The following is a 20,229-nucleotide window of genomic DNA, read 5'->3' as shown; positions in this document are numbered from 1 at the left end:
AAACCAAGATCTAGCACTGGGGAGGATTCTGAGTCCTCTAAAGCCACAAGGTTTAAGATGAAAAAAAAACAGGGATCCCTGGATAGCGCAGCGGTTTGGCGCCTGCCTTTGGCCCAGGGCGTGATCCTGGAGACCCGGGATCGAATCCCACGTCGGGCTCCCGGTGCATGGAGCCTGCTTCTCTCTCCCTCTGCCTCTCTCTCTCTCTCTCTCTCTCTCTCTCTGTGACTATCATAAATAAATAAAAATTAAAAAAAAAAGATGAAAAAAACAGATAGGTATGACCCTCAATGATACAGAAGCATAATGACACATAATTTGCAACTAGGAGCAATTTCTAATCCTAACTCTTAGTAGATGGTCTTAGGGCTTGATAATAATTTTTGATTAAGAGGTTTGGTATACAAAGAACCCAAGGCAAACCAGAGGAAAACAGGCTTGCATTCTAAGTCTCACGTTTTAGTTCCATTTCACCAGAATCATATTAGCCAGATGAAGATGAGGCTGAGGCCCTCATTCTCACCCATTAAATCTATCCCTGATCGAGTGGAGAGCAAGGCATATTTTACTAAAAGGAACAGCTGAATCACTTAGGCACTCAGATACACAAATCTAATTTCAAACTAGATTTCCAAGCTGCTTGGCTTTAAAACTGAAAGGTTTTTTTCCCCCTGTCTCTAGGACAGTTTCTAGGTTTTAAAGAAGTGGTAACAGCCTCTCATCCCTGTTTCTAAGGCATTTAAGAAATGGCATGCCTGGAAATGTTTTTACTTCTCGGATGAATACTTTTTCCCAAGGGGCTGTGCCTGGGTGAGGTGAATGAGATGTGGCAAGTACATCATTGTGTGTAGTTGTCACCACTCCCCAGGTGGAAAAGGTAGACTACTATCAACTGTTTCTGCCCCAAATGCTCCCAAGGCACAGCAGGATCCCAGTCTGGGAGGCAACCTTCTGTTGCACTATGCACTATTTAGATAGAATGATCCAAAGAATGACAGCCTGTTGAATACTTTGTACTAACCCAATCATTGAAACCGAAGGCAATACGTAAATGATCATCTTTGTAACAGTGAACTACTCATTTTCAAGTTGATGACTTTATTTTATTTTATTTAAGATTTTATTTATTTATTTATTCATGAGAGAGAGAGAGAGAGAGAGAGAGAGAGAGAGAGAGAGAGAGAGGCAGAGACACGCAGAGGGAGAAGCAGGTTCCATGCAGGGAGCCCGATGTGGGGCTGGATCCCGGGTCCGATCCCAGGTCTCCAGGAACAGGGCCTGGGCCAAAGGCAGTGCTAAACCGCTGAGCCACCCGGGCTGCCCAAGTTGGTGACTTTAAGAGAGTTCCTCTTGGGATGCCTGGGTGGCTCAGCGGTTGAGCTTCCGCCTTAGGGTCAGGGCGTGATCCGAGGATCAAGTCCCACATCAGGCTCCCTGCATGGAGCCTGCTTCTCCCTCTGCCTGTGTCTCTGCTTCTCTCTGTGTGTGTCTCTCATGAGTAAATAAATAAAATCTTAAAAAATAAAAAGAGAGAGAGAGAGCTCTTTATATAGATTTCTTTTGAAAGAAAGAATGCTTCCGTACATTTTATGTTCCTTGACACCCAGCTTTACTAAGTCACAGTTTAGAAGTGCAGCTATCTGAGGAAACTTGACCTCTCACAAATATATGCCAAACCCTCAACTTTCCTCAGGCTCTCTTTCTAGGTGGGCCTGCCTCTAAAAATCAAGAGGTGATCTAATTAACAAAGCAGATTTTACAAATTTTATACGAAGAGTTCTAGAGCTTAGTTGCATAATCATGTGCTTGAAAATGGTTAAGATGCTGAATTTTACATTATGTGTTTGACCACACTTTTAAGTATATATAAATAAATAATTTTTACTCAACTCCTAAAAAAAAGTTGATTTTATTTTAGAACTAGTGCTGAATTCTATTGATTCATTTCTGCCTTCAGGGTTCTAGAAAGTTTAAAACAGTTGCCTGATTTAGTATTCACTTAGGCCTCTGTATCAACAAATTCTTATTATCCTTCTATAGTACCTGTAAAAAAATTTTTTTTCCTGTAAAAAATTTTAAAGTAATCTAAAAATGAGTGCTTATCAGTGTAGAAATCCTAATTCCTTTCCGTCCATGTTCTGAAGATCACAAGATTTTGCCAAATCCAAAGAGATGACATTCTAATGGGGGAAAGTTAGGTTTTAAGCTATTATGGCATTCTACAATATTTCTTTTAAACCATGAAGAGAATGTGATTAAATATAAAACACATTCATACATGCAGTTCATAACATGGCTCATAACTTGATGTTAGGGGATCCCTGGGTGGCTTAGCAGTTGAGCTCCTGCCTTCGGCCCAGGGCATGATCCTGGAGTCCTGGGATCGAGTCCCACATCGGGCTCCCTGCATGGAGCCTGCTTCTCCCTCTGCCATGTGTCTCTCATGAATAAATAAATAAAATCTTAAAAAAAAAATAACTTGATGTTATTTCTCTGATCCAAACACATTTTGAATAACTATAAAATATCTTGAACAAATATTTAAAGATTGCTATATGTTGGCTTACTGAATTTAAATAATAAAAGTATCAATACAAAATAAATAAAACTTCTATTATGGAACAGGAAAAAAAATTTAAGCATAACTACAATGAAAAGATAGTTTCCACAATTACATAGTGAATTTTGATGGTCTTATAAGCTTCTGTTTCGGAAGCCAGTGAAACTAAGAAGAGACATGTGCAATTATTAAGCTTAATGGTGATGATTCTTTCAAAGTGCTTATTAACTATAAGTTTCTTTCCCCTCCCCCATTCTATTCCTACCCTTGCCATTTACAACCATTTTTAACCTAAATCTATTTGGCAATACTCTTCACCTATGGATTAATCGTCTATGATTAATGAGAAGTGGACCTGAACATTTTTCTTTTTAAAGTGCACCTTCTCTCCAGTACCACTAGCTGCTGTCATTTAGATCATTTTCTGGAGCCCATGTAATTATCATGGTGTGGCCATCAATCCTCAGTACCTGACCTTTTCCCTAGGCAGACTAATGGCCATTTAGTTCACTTGGTCCTCACCACAGAAATGACTCTGTAGAATATTTTACTGGCTGTGCTAGTGGCCATCTATCTCAATCCCTAGCCTTCCTGTCACCTCTGTAATAGCAACTGTGAATTGCTTTTAGCTTTCAGTATATAGCATGATATTTCTTACACAAAACTATCTTCTGTGTTACCAAATACCTCTCCCTATTCCACATCACCTCTAGAATATTCATCCAGCCTCTCTTGTCCAGCTGATATTTCTACTGAAATCTGATTACGTGTAATTATAGTCCTGCTACTCAAAGTGTGGTCCATGGACCATCAGCATCACGTATCAGCTTTTTAGAAGAGCAGTATTTCAGGGCCCACCCCGACCTATTTTATCTAAGCCTGCTTTTTCACCAGATCCCTAGACCATCTGTGCATACATTAAAACTTGGGACGTACTGGCCCATGGTATAAATCTCTCACTCTCATGGAACTTCCACTACCACATCTCAGAAAACATCATCTACTTAGATAATCAGTATTTATCTCCAAACCTCAACTCTCCTTCCCTCAACTGGGAACACTGTTCAGGGTTAATTCTTCCATTTTCTTATTTTTCTTTCTGGGGATCACAGACCAGATCCCCACCTAAGTACAATTTAACCAAATGAAGTACTTCTATTACTACTCAGCCTTCAACACCCAGCAAACATCACTTCATTAAAAAGGCCTCCCTGATCCCACAGTAAAGACTGTTACCCAGTACATGCTCACACAGCATCCTGTACCATAGGAACATTTAATCACACTTATAAATAAATAGTACTTTAGTTAATTAACTGTTTAAATGTAAAGTCCACAAGAACAGAAGAGCTGCCTATTTTGTTGCCTGCTTTATCCTCAGTACCCTGCACACTGCAGAAACTTAACACGTTTGTTGAATGAATGACCTGCAGTACACAAGTGTTTTGGATCTATAGTAAAGCTGTTACCAAAGTACACACTTAAAGTGAAGGTAGATGGAGAGATCATGCACAGATGACAAGGAAGGGTATCAGGAAAAAGCAACATCAACAAAGGGGACAAATACAGCTTCTGCTCTGAAGATTACCATTGCACCTGGCTCCCCATCTGTTCTGGTCTCCAACAGGAAAAAATGAATTTAATCAGCCTTGCTCTGCCTACCAGACTATCATTCCACTTGGCCTACCTGCCACTGACTGGCTCAGCCTACAGTGGGGGTTCTCAAAGTGTTTTCTATTATTGAACCTAACATGAAAGAAATCTGCAAAAATGTAAAACCACACCACTCTTCTACTGGATTATTATTTTTATATCAGCTTGTAATTATTTAAAGTGTCTTAATTTTAATACAGTAAATATTGATAAATATTACCCATATAAAACAAGAACAGAAAGAGGTCTTGAGACAAAAATGATTGAGAAATTATGTACTACAGAAAGTTGTATGCAAGCATCAAGGTAAAATGGCCTAGCCCCCATTGCTATGTTCTGCACCCGCATCCTAGTGTGCAATCCAGAGAGGAGGGACTCCTGAGAAGACCTAAGGTACTCTTTATTTTGTCTTTTCTATTCTAGGCTTCCTGTAGACTGCCAAGAGAACCACTGAGAGTCAATTACATACACACACATATGCACGCACACACACACAGCCACTGCAATAACAAATCTAGTGCAAAATATGCCCCATTTAGAAAGAATAAAGAAAACCTAGAATAGAAATCTTTTTAAAGAGCTTTTAAGAATTGTGTGGTAGGGCGCCTGGGTGGCAGTCAGTTAAGCGACTAACTCTTGGTTTTGGCTGGGGTCATGACCTGGGGTTGTGAGATCGAGCCCCATTCCCAAGCAGGACTCAGCGTTAAGTCTGCTTGGAATTCTCTCTCCCTCTGTCCCTTTCCAACCCCCCCCCCACCAAGCATATGCTCGCTCTCTAAAATAAACAAATCTTAAAAAAAATTGTGTAGTATGGTGTTTTTACAAAGGACTATATAGACTACAGAGATATCAAGGACAGGTACTGTAACTTAACACAACTGGAGAATTTAGAGTTTTAAGAAATTCTGCTTCAAAAATACTTTCATCTGAAAAAAAGAAAACATACTACTTTGGACAGTGTGGCCTCTGTGAGGTTTGGGATGTGGATGTTGCCGAAGCACAGGAAGAGAAAGAGAACAACCCACAGGATTACACTTCCTATCTTCAGCAGGAGTAATCATCTACCTAATCACACTTTACACTTACATCATATGTGTAATTTTTCCAAATACTTTCACATTAATTATCTCATTTTAGCCTTACAACTGTGAAAGACGCAGGGTAGTTATTACCCTCTGACAGGAAAGAAACCTGAGGAACTGGGAGCAGAGAGGCTGCAGGGTGCTGGTGAAAGAGCACAGAAACAGGAGTCTGGAGACTGAAGAGAACACAGTGATTTCTATGTGGAAAGCTGTGCTGCTGCTAGAAATATTAATGAATACATTTCTATGGAAAGAAATGGAGAAGACATTAAGTGAGGAGAAAAGCCAAGAAACTTGTATGTAAAACAGAATCTTATTTTTGTTAAGGAAGAAATTCAGTTTGCTTACATAGAAAGAAAGAAAAAAAATACTTAAAAATTATATAACAGTGATCACCCCAAAGCAGGACTACTAAATTAAGGTTTGTTGCATTATGCTAATATACTGTTGTATTCATTTTTTTCATAACAAGTATGTATTACTTTAACTTTTTTTCATTCTTCATATTGAAGTAACTTTGGACTTACAGAAAAGTTGCATGAATAGCACAAAGAATTCCCTTGTATCTTTCATTCAGAATGCACAAATGATAAAACATTTTATCATGTTCTTATCATTCTCTCCCTATATATGTTGTATTCTTTTTTAAAATCAAAGTCCGGAAATTAACATTGATAGTAACATACTATTATCTGATCTAGACACCTTATTCAAATTTCAGTAATTATCTCACTAATGTCCTTTATTTTTTTTAAAGATTTATTTATTTTAGAGAGAGAGAGAGAGCGGGGGGGGGGAAGGGCAGAGGAATAGGGAGTGAGAGAATTGCAAGCAGACTCCACACTCAGCAGTGAGACTAACGTGGGACTGGATCTCATGACACTGAGATCATGACCTGAGCTGAAACCAAGCGTCATACGTTCAACCAACTGAGCCACCCAGGCACCCCTCACTAATATCCTTTAAAGCAACAGATAAATAAGAGATTGATCAATCAAGAGATCCTGGTCCAATCACATTTTGTACCGTTGTCATATCTATACTGTTTTTTTAATTTATTTAATTGAGATTGTCATTTTGAGAAGGAAAAATTTTTCCTGGTACCTGTTGTTTCACCTGTAAAACCAAGATAAAGATACATGCCCTATATGCAGCAGATAGCCTGAAAGTATCATATGAGTTGTTACACATAAACATCACTCAGAAATGATGAAGTAGCACAATACAACAGAAAGAGGACAGACTTTGGGGTTAGAAAGATATGGGCCTCTACCAAGTAACTAAACCTGGGGCAACTTTGGTTTCTTCACATATGAAACTGAAGCTAATACCCTAACTGGAACAAAGTAAGACAAAGAAAAAAAAAAGTAGTAGTAGTAACAGCAAATAATTTTATGAGCAATTATCTGTGTCAGGCATTATGGTAAAGTTTTTTTTATGTGACTTATCTCAATACCCTTATAGCAGTCCTATAAAGTAGGTGGTATTATTTACCATCTTCATTCTACAGATGAGAAAAATGAGGGCTAAAGTAAATAAGTGACTTATTCAAGGTCACACAACTAGTGTCAGGGACATTCTTTGAAGTCAGGTTCATATGACTTTAAAGTCCATATGCTTATCCATCACACTGGACTTTCTCATCTCACATTAGATAGTCAATAAATATTATTTTCCTTCTTTATATCCTTTCCTACATACACATTCAAGTTACATGATTCTTTAATTCTCCAAGAGAACCAAGTTTTTAAAAAATGAGGATCTGATGTACTTTATGAAAGAATAAACCCTCAGTATCTCATTCATAAACTTATAAACAATGAGTAAACACACTATGAAGCTCTATAGAAAAAAATTAAAGTCAAATATCCTTTACAGAAATAACTATGGCAGAAAAGATGGGACAACTCAAGACTGCTTTCCAGGAAAATTCACACTCCTAGAATGATCACTGTAATAGAGAAACATGTATTTCAAAAATAAAAAGATAATTCATTTTTTGAAAAAGCCATAAATACCACAAACTATGAGGTATAGCTTGTCAGGTCTAGAGCTAGGCAAGAAAATAATGCTTATTATACCTGAGTAAGAAGACTCCAGCCTTAATATTTCTTTCATTTGAGATAGGAGATTTTGTTTGACCATGAACATGGCATTCTCTCTATAATTCAAGTGCCCTCACTACAAGATAGGCAAAATACTGACGTTAGCACTAAGCTACTTACTTGGTTTTCTGAAGCGCTGTGAAAATGAACAAAGTAATGATATAATTTAAAAACAGAGCTAGACTGTTTTTAGCCACCTTTCCTATGCTAGTTAAGGAAATGGATTTCAAACAGTGTAAATCCATCAATGATGTCTACAGATACACCTAAAGTGGACTAAATGCACTATTTCAATCTACTAAATGCAAAATCTCTGAAAAAAAAAAAAGGCAACAGAAGAGATGGATGAGGGATAAATTATTTCTGATGTCACAATCCCATGACTCAACATGAGTACATTGTCCTTAAAAGCAGCAGAGGAAAACAAAGGAATGAAGGTTAGTGCTATGAGGGGGTTTCAAAACTTGGGGATGATAGGCATTTTGGAAGGTTAATGAGCAGAGGCCAATTTGACATGAGTTAAGTTAGATGTCAAATATATTCTAACAGTTGATTATTCTTTTTTTTAGGTTTCCATTACCAGGATCCGTGTGCCTAAAGGTGAGAGACACTGAGGAAATAATCACTCCTTGGGTACTTGAAGAAATTTATGATGAGGGAAAAAAAAAAAAAAACATCTAATAAAGGATATGTGTTTCTATTGTTGGTCTGTACCATTATAGTTAGGTAGCTTGTTGAGCAAACAACTTTTTTCTTCTGGACCTACTTCCTGAAAACAATCCAAGTAAAATAATTACATACAAATCTAGTAAACCTAGAGAATAAAAGTAATCAGTATCTTTAAACTACATCCTTTAAAGTATGTAGGAAAGGATATAAAGAAGAGCACACTAAATTTCATCAAGAAAAGTAACCTAGGGGCACCTGGCTGGCTCAGTGGGCAGAGCATGCGACTCTTGATCTCAGGGTTTTGAGTTTGAGCCCCATGACAGGTAGAAAGAAAGGAAAAAAGTAACCTAATTACAGTTATTTTACTTTGAGGCCTTAACCATGTTTAAAATTTCTATCTGACTCCCAAGACTCCACAAGATACATATTTTTGTTATACTCGCTTAAGTATCACCTGGATGGTAGCCTAGAAAATGACAAAACAAAACAAAACACACACACACACACACACACACACACACACAAAACCCCAAAGGGAAGATCTGGGGGAAATGGCCAAAGATGGGCACCTGGGTGGCTCAGTGGTTGAGCTTCTGCCTTCAGCTCAGGGCGTGATCCTGGGGTCCTAGGATGGAGTCCCACATCAGGCTCCCAGCAGGGAGCCTGATTCTCCCTCTGCCTAGGTCTCTGCCTCTCTCTCTCCATCATTCATGAATAAATAAATAAAATCTTGGGACGCCTGGGTGGTTCAGTGGTTGAGCATCTGCCTTTGTCTCAGGTTGTGATGCTGGGGTCCTGGGATCAAGTCTTGCATCTGGCTCCCCACAGGGAGCCTGCTTCTCCCTCTACCTGCGTCTCTGCATCTCTCTCTCCGTGTGTCTCATGAATCAAATCTTTTAAAAATATATAAAGGAAATCTTTAAAAAAGAAAGAAAGAAGTGGCCAAAGAAAAAGACTCTGGAAATACAAGTTCTTACAAAATAGGAATTGGCTTCAGAATATTTGGCAAATAACAAGAAAATGAAAATAATAAGTTATTAATTCTTCCATTAAAATCAATCTCCAAATCTAGTGAGGTTCAAGAAAGGCCATCAAGAATAAAAAAAAAAAAAGGAGACTATCACTAATAAAACAGGAAGCTCTAAAGCAAATAATCTGAACTAGATCACATTCCTTCCTTCATTCTCCTGCCTCAACTCGTAGCAGAAATTTAAAGGGATTTTCAAAACACCAAATGAAACTAAACTGCCAAGAGTATTCAGACAAGAATCATCATAAATGAAACTTGAGGAAAGTACCTTTCTTTTAAGGTAATACACAACTGGCAAAAACCAAGTACAAAACTCCAGTGTGGCAGATTTGTTTAAATGGCATTTCATGGTAACTGCAAATATAAGGATTAGGTGAACACCTCACTGGAAAGGTTATTCAAAACTTAACCCCTTCCCCAGCACCTCTCTAAAACAATACGGAATCTATCACTTTCATGTCAGGTCCAGTGTTGCTGAAGTTAAGCCTCCCCAGATTACCAAAATGCTTTTCAGCTCTGAGGTTGCAACACTGGTGTCTGGGGTTTCGGTTGCAGAACACATGTACAACCAAGGCAGCCAAGGGTCATGCCAGCCTCTAGTGGCTTTAATAAGCATAGCCCAAAGGAGGCTAAAACTAGGCTTAGGAAACATCTTTAATTAAAGAGGCAGGAGAAGCAGGAAAGTGAAATCTCTGGAGATCCGATTATTTAGACTAGGGTCTGAAAAAGGAAATTAGGAAGCTGAGAAGGATGCAAACTTTGATCATTTCAAAAGTCAAAGGCCAGGAAATGGTTTTCTGAAACAAAGATGGGACAAGGTATTATATCTACCAGGGAAGTCCTGAGTCCTCAGCTCTAGTCTGAAGGCATGAAGCTGTAAAAATCTAAGAGTCAGGTACAGTACTGCACCACCTAAGCTTCAAACAGCATGCTACACGCAGAACCCGGCATCCGACAACAGGAAGTATTCATAAATTCACAAGTGAAGAGGTGCCACCAGTAACAAAGATATAAAATAGTTTCCTGAAGCTTAATGCATTTGCCTTACTTAAAATGCCTATTATGCCAACTTGGGTAAGTAACAATTTTAACTGCAGAGGCTTTAAACATAAACATCTCTGCACCTGTCTTCTACTTAACACACTTCATCTTCTCATTTTCCCATCTTCCCATTATAAAGTCAGTAATTCTCAGGGGAGAGGAAGTGGGGAGCAGGGCAAAGTGATAGGTGGGTAAACCACAGAGGATCCCCTTAAGGCTTTCAAAAACTATAGAGCACTCAAACCCCACCTCACCTGGAGCAGCACTGCATGTAATTAGACATTACTGTTGGGAGTGTCTGGTGCATGTGTGAAGGCAGACATGGACAGGGAATCACTGCCATAAAACCCAAGGACCTCGGAAATGTCACAGTTAAGTTGTTCAAGTCATTTATTTTGCTTTCTCTTACTAATAACCTTTCCTTATAACTTCTGAAGTTCTTTCACATTTATCTCATTTGAGTTAGAATAATATACCCCCACTTAGTGGCGACCGTCTACTTCATCATAAAATAGCACAGGGCAAAATAAAATGCATCAGGTGAACAACTAAAATAGCAAGCTAAAATGTAATTCAACGAAAATATTTTTCCTTGAACAGAACACAAAGTTCTTTGGGACCTCAAAAGCGCTGTACAAATTTAAGAAGGCATCATAATGATCTACTAGACTGTAATCTCCTTGAAGACAAGAAACCATGTCTTATCCTGTGTCTTCCACAATTCCCTGAACAATGCAGGTTCTTCACTGAGTAGGATGAATTGTTTATATTCATTTATTTATTAACTCACACACTCAACATTTATTGAGCGCTGAATTCCTACTGTGGCTCTGTGCTGGCCCAGACCGTTCTTAAATGACGTTGAATTTTAGTCCTTAATAACATAAAAGAAACTCACCATTCCTGTTTCTTTTCTCTTATTCTTGATTATTAATTTGATAATAGTAATCAGTATTATTGATTAACATAACATTTCTGTACACTTCAATTTTCAAACAATGGGCATATACATAAGTGTAGATAATACTGATATGTCCAACTTCCTTCTACCTTGCCCCTGACAATAATCATATCATTTGACAATCACCTCAGTCACAGTTGCTGGATTGGAGCCCATAATTAAAAGCATCTCAGCAACAGGATTTTTTTTCAGCAAGACCAAGCAGCAAATGACCCTTTGTTTTGACTACACAACTTCTGTTTACAGACGTAACAAATCTTATAGTCTCTCTTGCCTCCTTAAAGAATAAACTAAACATGTTATGTGGTAACAACAACATGGTAAATAATATTTGTAGAGCCTGCTAGAATTTATAGAGATTCACAAACTGAATATGAGCTCCTTTAGTCCTCAGTACTCATTTGACAGATGAGAGAATGGGGCTCAAAGTGGCAGAGCTGGGATTCTGAACCCCCCAGTCCAGTGCTCTCTTCATCACAGCTGCCTCCTTGCTATGCCCAGGCTCAAAAAGTTGTGCAGACTGAGAACATGAAAATAATGTCCATGAAAGGTTATGCTGTGAAACAGTAGATAGTGGTCATCAAAACTGTCAAAAGAGCCTCAGGAAAAAAACAAAGCTCTCTGTTTAATGAGACCAAAATTGGCCAGATGCTAAGAAACAGAATGGGTAATAAATGGTATGAAAAACAATTTAATACAGAGTTAAGTTCGATGATCACAGAAATTTGATACTCAGAAATCGTCAAACACCATAATTATAACTGGCCCACTCATTCTATTTGCTTTAGAAATAAAGGACAATTTTCTAATTCTTTTTTTAAAATAGAACTGGAAAAAACCAAAACTCTGATCTTGTTCTTTAGTCCAACACTCCATATTATAAACTAAGAAACAGGTTAATAAATAAAAACACTGATTTGATATATTATACTCCAAAAGGAAAGACAGGTAGAAATATATCTAGGTCTTTGATTAACATCTAACTTAAAGAATGCCAAACAAAGAAGGGTAAACAGATTTGAGAGCTGCTAGGTTTTAAAATTTTACAGCGAAACTCTGAATCACTTGCATAGCATATTTACTTTAGGGTAAGAAAATTCAAATTCCAGAAAATCATCACTAAAATAATAAATCTTCATTAGACAATGAATTCACTCCACATTGCTCACATTGACTGAGTGGTTACTACTTGGCAGGTACTAAATTCAGCATCATTTGTTCAAATACAAAGAGATGTCAAAATACAACACATGTAAACAATATGGGATCCCCAATCTTCTTTCTATAAAAGTATAACATCATATGTTATTGTGAATAGCAGCCATTCAAAGCCCTTGATCTATAATTCTGTTTAATACGCTTTTTCTATTCTTGTGTCACTATTAAGTTGTTCAAATCTTTTTCAATGGGCAATTTTCAAAAATCCTTCCTAAAGGATCATAGTGTCTTTAACTTACAGAGACATTTCCCTGGACCCATTAAATCTGTAAGAAAATGGTTCTTGTTTTTTCAGTTTTAGTTTAAAGGGTCAGATTTGACTGATTCAGCATAGATTTTGGCCTGGCCCTTACAGCTGGAAGACGGGCTGGCACATAGTATATACATTTGTTGAATGAATGAATTGTTCCTATGATCTATGTCTCATTACATAAGGATATACCTATATATAAGGATAAATACACAAGACCTTTATACTTTGACTGACTGCTTCACGCTCTTAAACTTGAAATAAAGAAAACCCCTGAAGTTTACATCACTCAGCTGCTTGGGAAAAGCAATCTTCATATATGTAAACAACAGCATGTGCAAGGTGTACAGCCATGCTGAGACTTGGTCACTGGCTTAGTGACAGCTTGGGTGTCATCAGCTACTTCACATATTTCTCTAAGTCCCACAGCTACAGGGGCTAAATTGTAAAATACCACGAAGACTCAATTAAGCCGAAATGCACATGCTGAGAATTCTCCTCTGTCAACTGTTTCTCCACCGAAATCATTTATCAACGCAAGTACCATGTAGAATGAACATTCTGAGACGAACCAGAAAATAACAGGTCGCACACACGTTCTGCTTTGGAAGCTGCGATTGTCACTAAGTTGCCCCATGAACCTGTTGTCCTTCTCCCTCTCACAGCCAGTGAATCCAGTTTCTATTTAAAGGGACGCTGCTTTTTTTTTTTTTTTTTTCGGAAGAAAAAGAAAATTGCGAGCTTGGCGGGGGGGGGGGGGGGGGCAGAAAAGCCCTTTTAAAACAAGAAAACTATCTGCTTAGAATGGTCAAAATAATGTTCGCCGAGAAAATGATCATCAGCTCCTTCTGAGTCTGGAGCGAGGCCACGGGGCATGATTAGGGGGTATCGGCTTCAGCCCTCGGTGCCAAGTGTGAGATCCCGCAAGAGAAGTAGAGGGCGAAACAAGGGGCAACGTGGCCCCCTGCCCAGCCTGCCGGGGGCCGTGGGGCCACCGCCTGCTCCCAACTTTTGTCCGCCTTTCCCCCCAGCGCGTACGGTCCACGCGTCTCCCGACTCAGGCCGGCGACTCCCAGGCCGGGGCCGCACCGGGCGCGGGGGGGTGGGGGGCAGCGGAGGCCCGGCGGCCCCGGGAGCGGCCCTCGGGGCCGGGCTGCGCGGGCGGGGGGCGCGGGAGGGGAGGGGAGGGGGCCCTCCGCCCCTCCCCCCGGCGGGGCCGGGGAGCTCCCAACGGCGGCGCGGCGGCTTCCGCGGCCAGCGCCCGCCGCGCCCTCCCCGCCCGGCCGGCGGCCCTCGCCACGCCCCGCGCCCCCCGGGCGCACCCCTGCGGGCCGGCCGGAGCCCCCGGGCCGCGCTCCGCCGGAGAGCCCCCGGCGCGGCGTGCGGCCTAGTCGGGGTTACATAACGGGGCCGGGCCCCTCCGGAGCCGGCCGGGGGCCGCGGGGCCCGCGCGGGCGGAGGCGGGGGCGCCGCCGCTCACCTGCCGTAGATGCCCTCGGTGATCCGATTCCGCTTTAGGGGGCGGCGGAGCTTGCTGCAGTCGGCGTTCCGCCGCTTCATCCTCCCGCTGGGGGGCCGGGTGCCCGCGCCGCCTCCGCCGCCGTCTCTCACCTCAGCCGCCGCCGCCGCCGCCGCCGCCGCCGCCGCCGCCGCCGCCGGCCCGCCCCGCGTCGGGCCTGGACTCTACCCCTGGGGCCGGTCACACAGACATGGAGCCAGCACCCGGGGGGAGGGGGTGGGACGGGGAGGGGGGGCTCAGAGCCTCCTCCGCCTTCGGAAACAAAGAAATGACAATTCCGGGGCCCGCCCGCCCCAGCACCAGCCAGCCGCCTGCCCCGCCTCCTCGGCTCCGACGGATGGCCCTCGGGACCAATCGAAGGCGCCGCTACGCCGCCGCTGGCCAATCCAAGGGCCCGCTGAGGCAAAACGGATTCTAGAACCCGCCTCTTTGAAGGGCAGAAGAATGCGCCAATCAGTGTGGTGCCTGTGTGCGCGCCTGGGCCTATCAGAAAAGATTTAAATAGAGGCTTATAAATAGGCCCTATAAATATAACATCCTATATTATGCCTTACTGCGAAGGTGCGCTTCATGACTGTTGGGTTGCGTTTCGTTGTATTATAGTCCATGCTGGAGCACACCGCGGTATATTCGTTGCCCGCTATCACTAGGACCGCATGAAACCGGGAGGCCTGCGTTTGCGGCATGTGCTGTTTCTGCGCTGACATGTGCTCCAGTCCGTCGCGTCATTATGTAAGGGGCTCGCAGCATCCATCCCCCCCGCCCCCGGGAGCCTCCGGGGTCAGCGCCGGGGGCCCCTTCTGCGGATCCTGGAGCGTGCGGCCAGGGCGGCCGCGTCAGCGCGCGACGGGGGTACGAATGACAAAGCAAACCACACACACACACACACACACACACACACGCACATACACCGTGCCAGCTCCGGGCGACGTGGTGACAGCGCGGCGGCCAATCGGAGGAGGCGCGGGGCGGGGCTTCTGCAGTCCCGCCCCCTGGAAGCCGCGTCAGAGGGGGCGGGGCCGTGGGTGCGCGCGACGTCGCACTGGGCAGCCGGGGGTGGTGGGGCGGCGCGACCCTCGCTCCACGTCCGCGGGGCGGGCTGTGCGGCTGGCTCCGCGGGCACAGCGCCTGCTGGACTCGGCGAGCGTCGGCGTCCGGGGACGCGTCGGTGCCGGGCGAGGGGCCGGTGCGGCGGGGACCCAGGGCGGGCTCGCCGGACGTCGGGTCGCCGGGCAGCGACCCCTCTCACCCAACCCTCCTAGAGCACGAGCTGGTGCCAGGCACCGTGCTGAGTGCCTTGCATCTACTTGCTCGTTGACTTCTCATGACTCCCTTGCAGCGCAGGAGTGACAAAATCACATTATAGAAGACAGCAAAGATTCTTTTTAAAAAGGAAGGTCATTAAAGAAAACTGGAAAAAAAATAAAAATAAATAAAAAATAAAGAAAACTGGGAAGCTGTCGAAAAGCAGCTGAAGGGAAAAGAAAACACCCAGGGATTTCATCACCTCAACACGACCACCATCAGCATCCTAATTTTTCTTTCTTTTCTATTTTCACCCCCATGAGTGATATTATTGTTATTACTGTTACTGCTATTATTACTGAACAGAGTAGTCATCATACTAGATCCTCAACTCTGTACTGTGTTCTTTGTTTTTTTTTTTTTTAAAAAAACCATTTATTTATTCATGAGAGAGACAGAGAGAGAGAGAGAGAGAGAGGCAGAGACACAGGCAGAGGGAGAAGCAGACTCCCCTTCGGGTCAGGAGCCCGATGCAGGACTGGATCCCAGGACTCGGGGATTACCACCGGAGCCGAAGACAGAAGCTCAACTGCTGAGCCACCCAGGCATCTCGTGTTCTGTTCTTTCATATAAACATTGTCCCATGTTACTATACGTCCTTCCTAAATATTTCTGATGGTTGCTGAATCTCCTATCAAGTAGCTGTACCAACTTAACCATGTGCCAACAGTAGGACTGTGAGGTGGTCTTCCAGCACATTTTTAAAACTTCCAGGAAGCAGATGGTATCTGACTTTGCCCTGAGTTGGGTGGACCTCTTCCTGCCCTGTAATCACCCCCTACATCAACACCCCCCCCAAGGAGGAACTTGTGATTTGTATCAAATTCATCATTCTCATCTGCTGTTCTCCATTATTTTATCCTGCTCACAAATATTTAAAGGTCCTCCAGTGCCTGAAAACCATTCTTTTTATTCTTTTTATTATGGCATCCGGAGCTATCACATTGGGAACCCAGTCTCCTTTTCCAGGCCTATCCAGTCCAGCAAGCCTTATCTACTCACTGTCCTCAAACCCACTGCAACGTTAACTTCCCTCCTTCCTACCTTTGCTCCCACACAGAGCATCTCCAGCCCAGTGCTGCTCCTAAGTTATGGTTTCTTGGGTGAGGCTCGTTCATCCACCAAAGACAAAGCTTCTTGGGGGATTGGATCCATACTCTGGAGAGATAAAGTTTAGAAAAATTTCAAGAGTACCTGCTTTTTTCAGACCAGGATTGAAATTCCAGCTTGGTCGCTTACTAGCTTGGGCAAGTTATAGAATCTTAGAACCTCTTTTTTCCACTCAGGTATGTTTTAAGGCTTACAGGATAATGAACTTTCAGGGCCAGGCACGCAGTAGGTAAGAGCAAGCAATTACTGTTAGTAGTATCCTTGTTTTTCATCCCTCACTTTTCTCCAGCATGTTGATAAAGTGACACTGGGTGGCCAAGGATAACAAACTCTGTGAGCTCAAACTTTCACCAAGGCTGCCCGTCCTTGTGAAAGGGTCTGAATGGAATGCTCTGCTTGGAGCAGCAGAAAAAGGCTTCAACTGCCAAGGTGAATTGGTTCATGGAGGAAGATACAGACAAGACCTAAATCAATATGCTGGAGGCTTGAATGCATTAGGAAGATTACATGGTAAGATCTTGGCTCCAGACTCCATGGGGTCCAGATCTGAATAGATCTCATCTACATGACTACAAGGTCCCAGATTACCTGGGAGAGAGACAGTCAACTCAGTAAGGTTATAATGGAGCCATATCCATGATCTTTTCCATTCGTCCTTATGTCCCTGTTATCTAGGACGGAGCAATGGCACACTGTGGAATGAATAGGTGAGTAATCCAGGGAAAAGATGACAGAGGCGCTGGAGCTCACCTCTAGCCTACCATCCTGACAAGGACATTCCATGCTGTAGCAGAAGTATGGAGTGACTGGGAGTTACTTTCAGGCATAGGGCTATATGAGAGAAAGAGAACAGAGAAAATCTCAGGGTGATGGTCTGAGAAGAAGCAATCTGGATTCTAGTCCCAACTACCCAGTATTGAATTACCTGTATACCCTGTGCCAAGGTCGCCTCTGGAGACTCTTCAAGCCCTATGTTTAGAAGCAGGTTGTGTTAGTTCCATGTTACATATGAGAAAACTGAGGCTTAGAGAAAATAAAATTATGCAATTGGCTTGGTAGAGGAGTTTAGCTCAAGGAACAGCTGAGTGAGATCACGTTTTGAAGTTATAGACCATGTTCTGTGCCTATAGATGGTTATTGATGATTAGATTTATGATATGATGATTAGCTGGAGTGGGGTGATGAGAGTGGTCCCCTTGCCAAGACCCCAAGCACAGGTCATAGTAAGACTGACCTTCTCCTTCACCTTCTTTCTCAGTCCTCCTGCTCCAGCCAGACCATCGCTTTTCCAGGCCCACCCTAGCCCAAGCCCCTTTGGGCTCTAGTCAAGTGCCAGCCTTTCCCCCTCTGAACTCTCAAATGGCTCTCTAGTGTCCTAAGGGCACATCCCTGGGCAGAGATGAGGCAGGCCTCCTGCCTGCTACAGAGTCCTCCAGCTCCTGTATCTCCACGACCAGTCAGGAACCAGGGGAGATCAGTGACCATTTTACAGATGAGCAAGACAGGGAAGGGAAATCATTGGTTCTCATTCAAAAGACCAAGGCCCAGTAAAGAATTCAGGGCTGCCTCTCCTCTTCTCCTCAAACATTTGATGGGCAAGGGGTTGAGATTTTCACTTGAGCTTCACCTGAGCTCAGAATAGTTCAGAATAGCTTGGAGAGTGATCACCACACCCTGTTTCACAAATAAGAAAATTGGATTCTCACCTCTTTCAATAGCATTGATCCCCCAAGCCCACCAGGCAGGGCTGGCCCTGCTGTCTTGAACTGTGGTCCTCTGCCGCAGGAGTCACAGAAAAGTTCAGATATTGGGATGGCCACTTCTTATACATGTGTCTCTGTCCCCCAGAGAACCCTGTTAATGAGGGTATTCATTGCAGTGTTTAGAACCAAAACAGTTTAGACATAACCAGATAATCCTGCAAAGGGGGCCGGTCAAACAAATGATCATACATCCTTACCATGGAAGTTGGTGTGCCATGGAGAATGGTGACACATAGCACTTACCATGTACAGTCACTGCTCTAAGTACCATATGCACCTTGATCTGATCCTCACAACAACCCTATGAAGTGGAGATTATTACTGATGTCATATTACAAATTAGAAAACTGGCACAGAGCAGTTCAGTTCTTTGCCTAAAGTCACACAGTAAGAGATTCGAACTCAGGTTCAAACTCAGAAATTCTGGCATCAGTGCATGGGTTCTTAGCCACCGTGATATAGTGTTATAGAAAGATTTTCAGGACTTGGAAATTACTTATGATATACTGTTCATGAAAGAAGAAAGTTACCAAACAGTATGTGCTGTATAATCCTATTTCTATTGGAGAAGAAACAAGGCGTAAATTCACATGAATAGGAAAAAAAATCTGAAAAATATACAAAAAGAAGTAGAACTGGTTTTTGGAGATGTTGAAATCATGAGTGCTTTATGTGAACTTTATGCACATCTGCGCTTTCAGAGTTTTCTACACTAAGCATGCCAACCTTTGCAATAATAATTACTAACATTTATGGAGAATTTTCCACACATCTGACACTTTTGTGCACTTTCTCATTTACTCTTCACAGTCAGGCACCTGGGTGGCTCAGTTGGTTAGGTGCCTGACTCTTGATTTTGGCTCAGGCCATGATTTTGGGGGTCATGGGATTGAGCCCCACATCAGGCTCCGCACTGGTGGGGAGCCTACTTGAAGATTCTCTCCCCCTGCCCCTCCCCCCACTGGCATGCATTCTTTCTCTCAAATAAATAAATCTTAAAAAAAAAATCTTCACAACCACACTATGAGATTGACAACAAGTTTCCCTACTTCATAGGTGAGGAAACAGAGATATTGGTCATCATACCCAGGTTCACGTAGCTAATAATTTTTGGAGTCAGCATTTGAACCCAGACTGCCTGACTTCAAAGCTCATGTTTGTTGAATGAATGACTGACTGACTTAGCCACACTTTAACCAGGCATGCCCAGAGCAGGATCATACTCTTAGTGTGGACAAAATTCCAGCGAGAGGATGGAGGACCCACCTCCCTCCTGCTTGCTGCCCATGACCGAGCTTTACAATGCTTGACTCAGATGAGGAGGGCATAGTGAGCATTCTCATGGAGTCCCATTTTTACAGAAAATGCATGATTATGTGTGAATTCTGACTCCCTGACTTGATTCATCACACCTGGAGGAAGCCTGGTCACTTAGAATACCACAGACATGGCACCACTCACCCACCTTCAATTCTAGAACCCAGCTGCCACTCATGCTTATGTATTCTTGTATTTGCAATAACTCTGTGAGGAAAGTAGAGCAGCTCATCTTATTTGACTCATAAGGAAATTGAGACTGTGAGTAGTTTACTAAATGGAAGGTGGAAAGGCAAAGTAGTTGACAGCATAAGCTGTGGCGTCAGATGAATGTGGGTTGGGTCCCACCCCTAGCATTTATTAGCTGTGTGATATTGAGCACTCACATCACCTCTCTGAGCAGAAGCTTCCTCATCTGTAAGACAGAATGACTGTGCCTGTACTCACAGGCTAGAGGGGAAAAGTAGATGGAATAAAGTATGCAAAATGCTTGGTCTGGTGCTTGGCATTCCAGAAATGGCAGCTATTATTTATTCAACAAATATTTAGGGGCACCAGGGTGGCTCAGTTGGTTAAGTGCCTACCTTTGGCTCAGGTCATGATCCCATAGGTTCTGGATTGAATCCTGGGTTGGGCTCTCTGCTCC

General features: G+C 42.9%; 1 protein-coding gene across 1 annotated transcript in view; it reads right to left on the bottom strand.

The window, feature by feature from the left end:
* Positions 1-14,334, bottom strand: part of MACO1 (macoilin 1) — a 59,265-nt gene extending 44,931 nt beyond the window's left edge. Inside the window, exon 1 of the mRNA XM_055332789.1 lies at positions 14,050-14,334. Within this exon, the coding sequence (XP_055188764.1) occupies positions 14,050-14,129 (80 nt within the window). The 5' untranslated portion in view covers positions 14,130-14,334. The remainder of the gene's footprint in view (positions 1-14,049) is intronic.
* Between the last annotated feature and the right edge of the window lie 5,895 nt (positions 14,335-20,229).

Source organism: Nyctereutes procyonoides, unplaced genomic scaffold (genome assembly GCF_905146905.1).
Source record: "Nyctereutes procyonoides isolate TBG_1078 unplaced genomic scaffold, NYPRO_anot_genome, whole genome shotgun sequence".
Lineage (NCBI taxonomy): Eukaryota > Metazoa > Chordata > Mammalia > Carnivora > Canidae > Nyctereutes > Nyctereutes procyonoides.
This window is presented reverse-complemented; position numbering and strand designations above follow the sequence as displayed.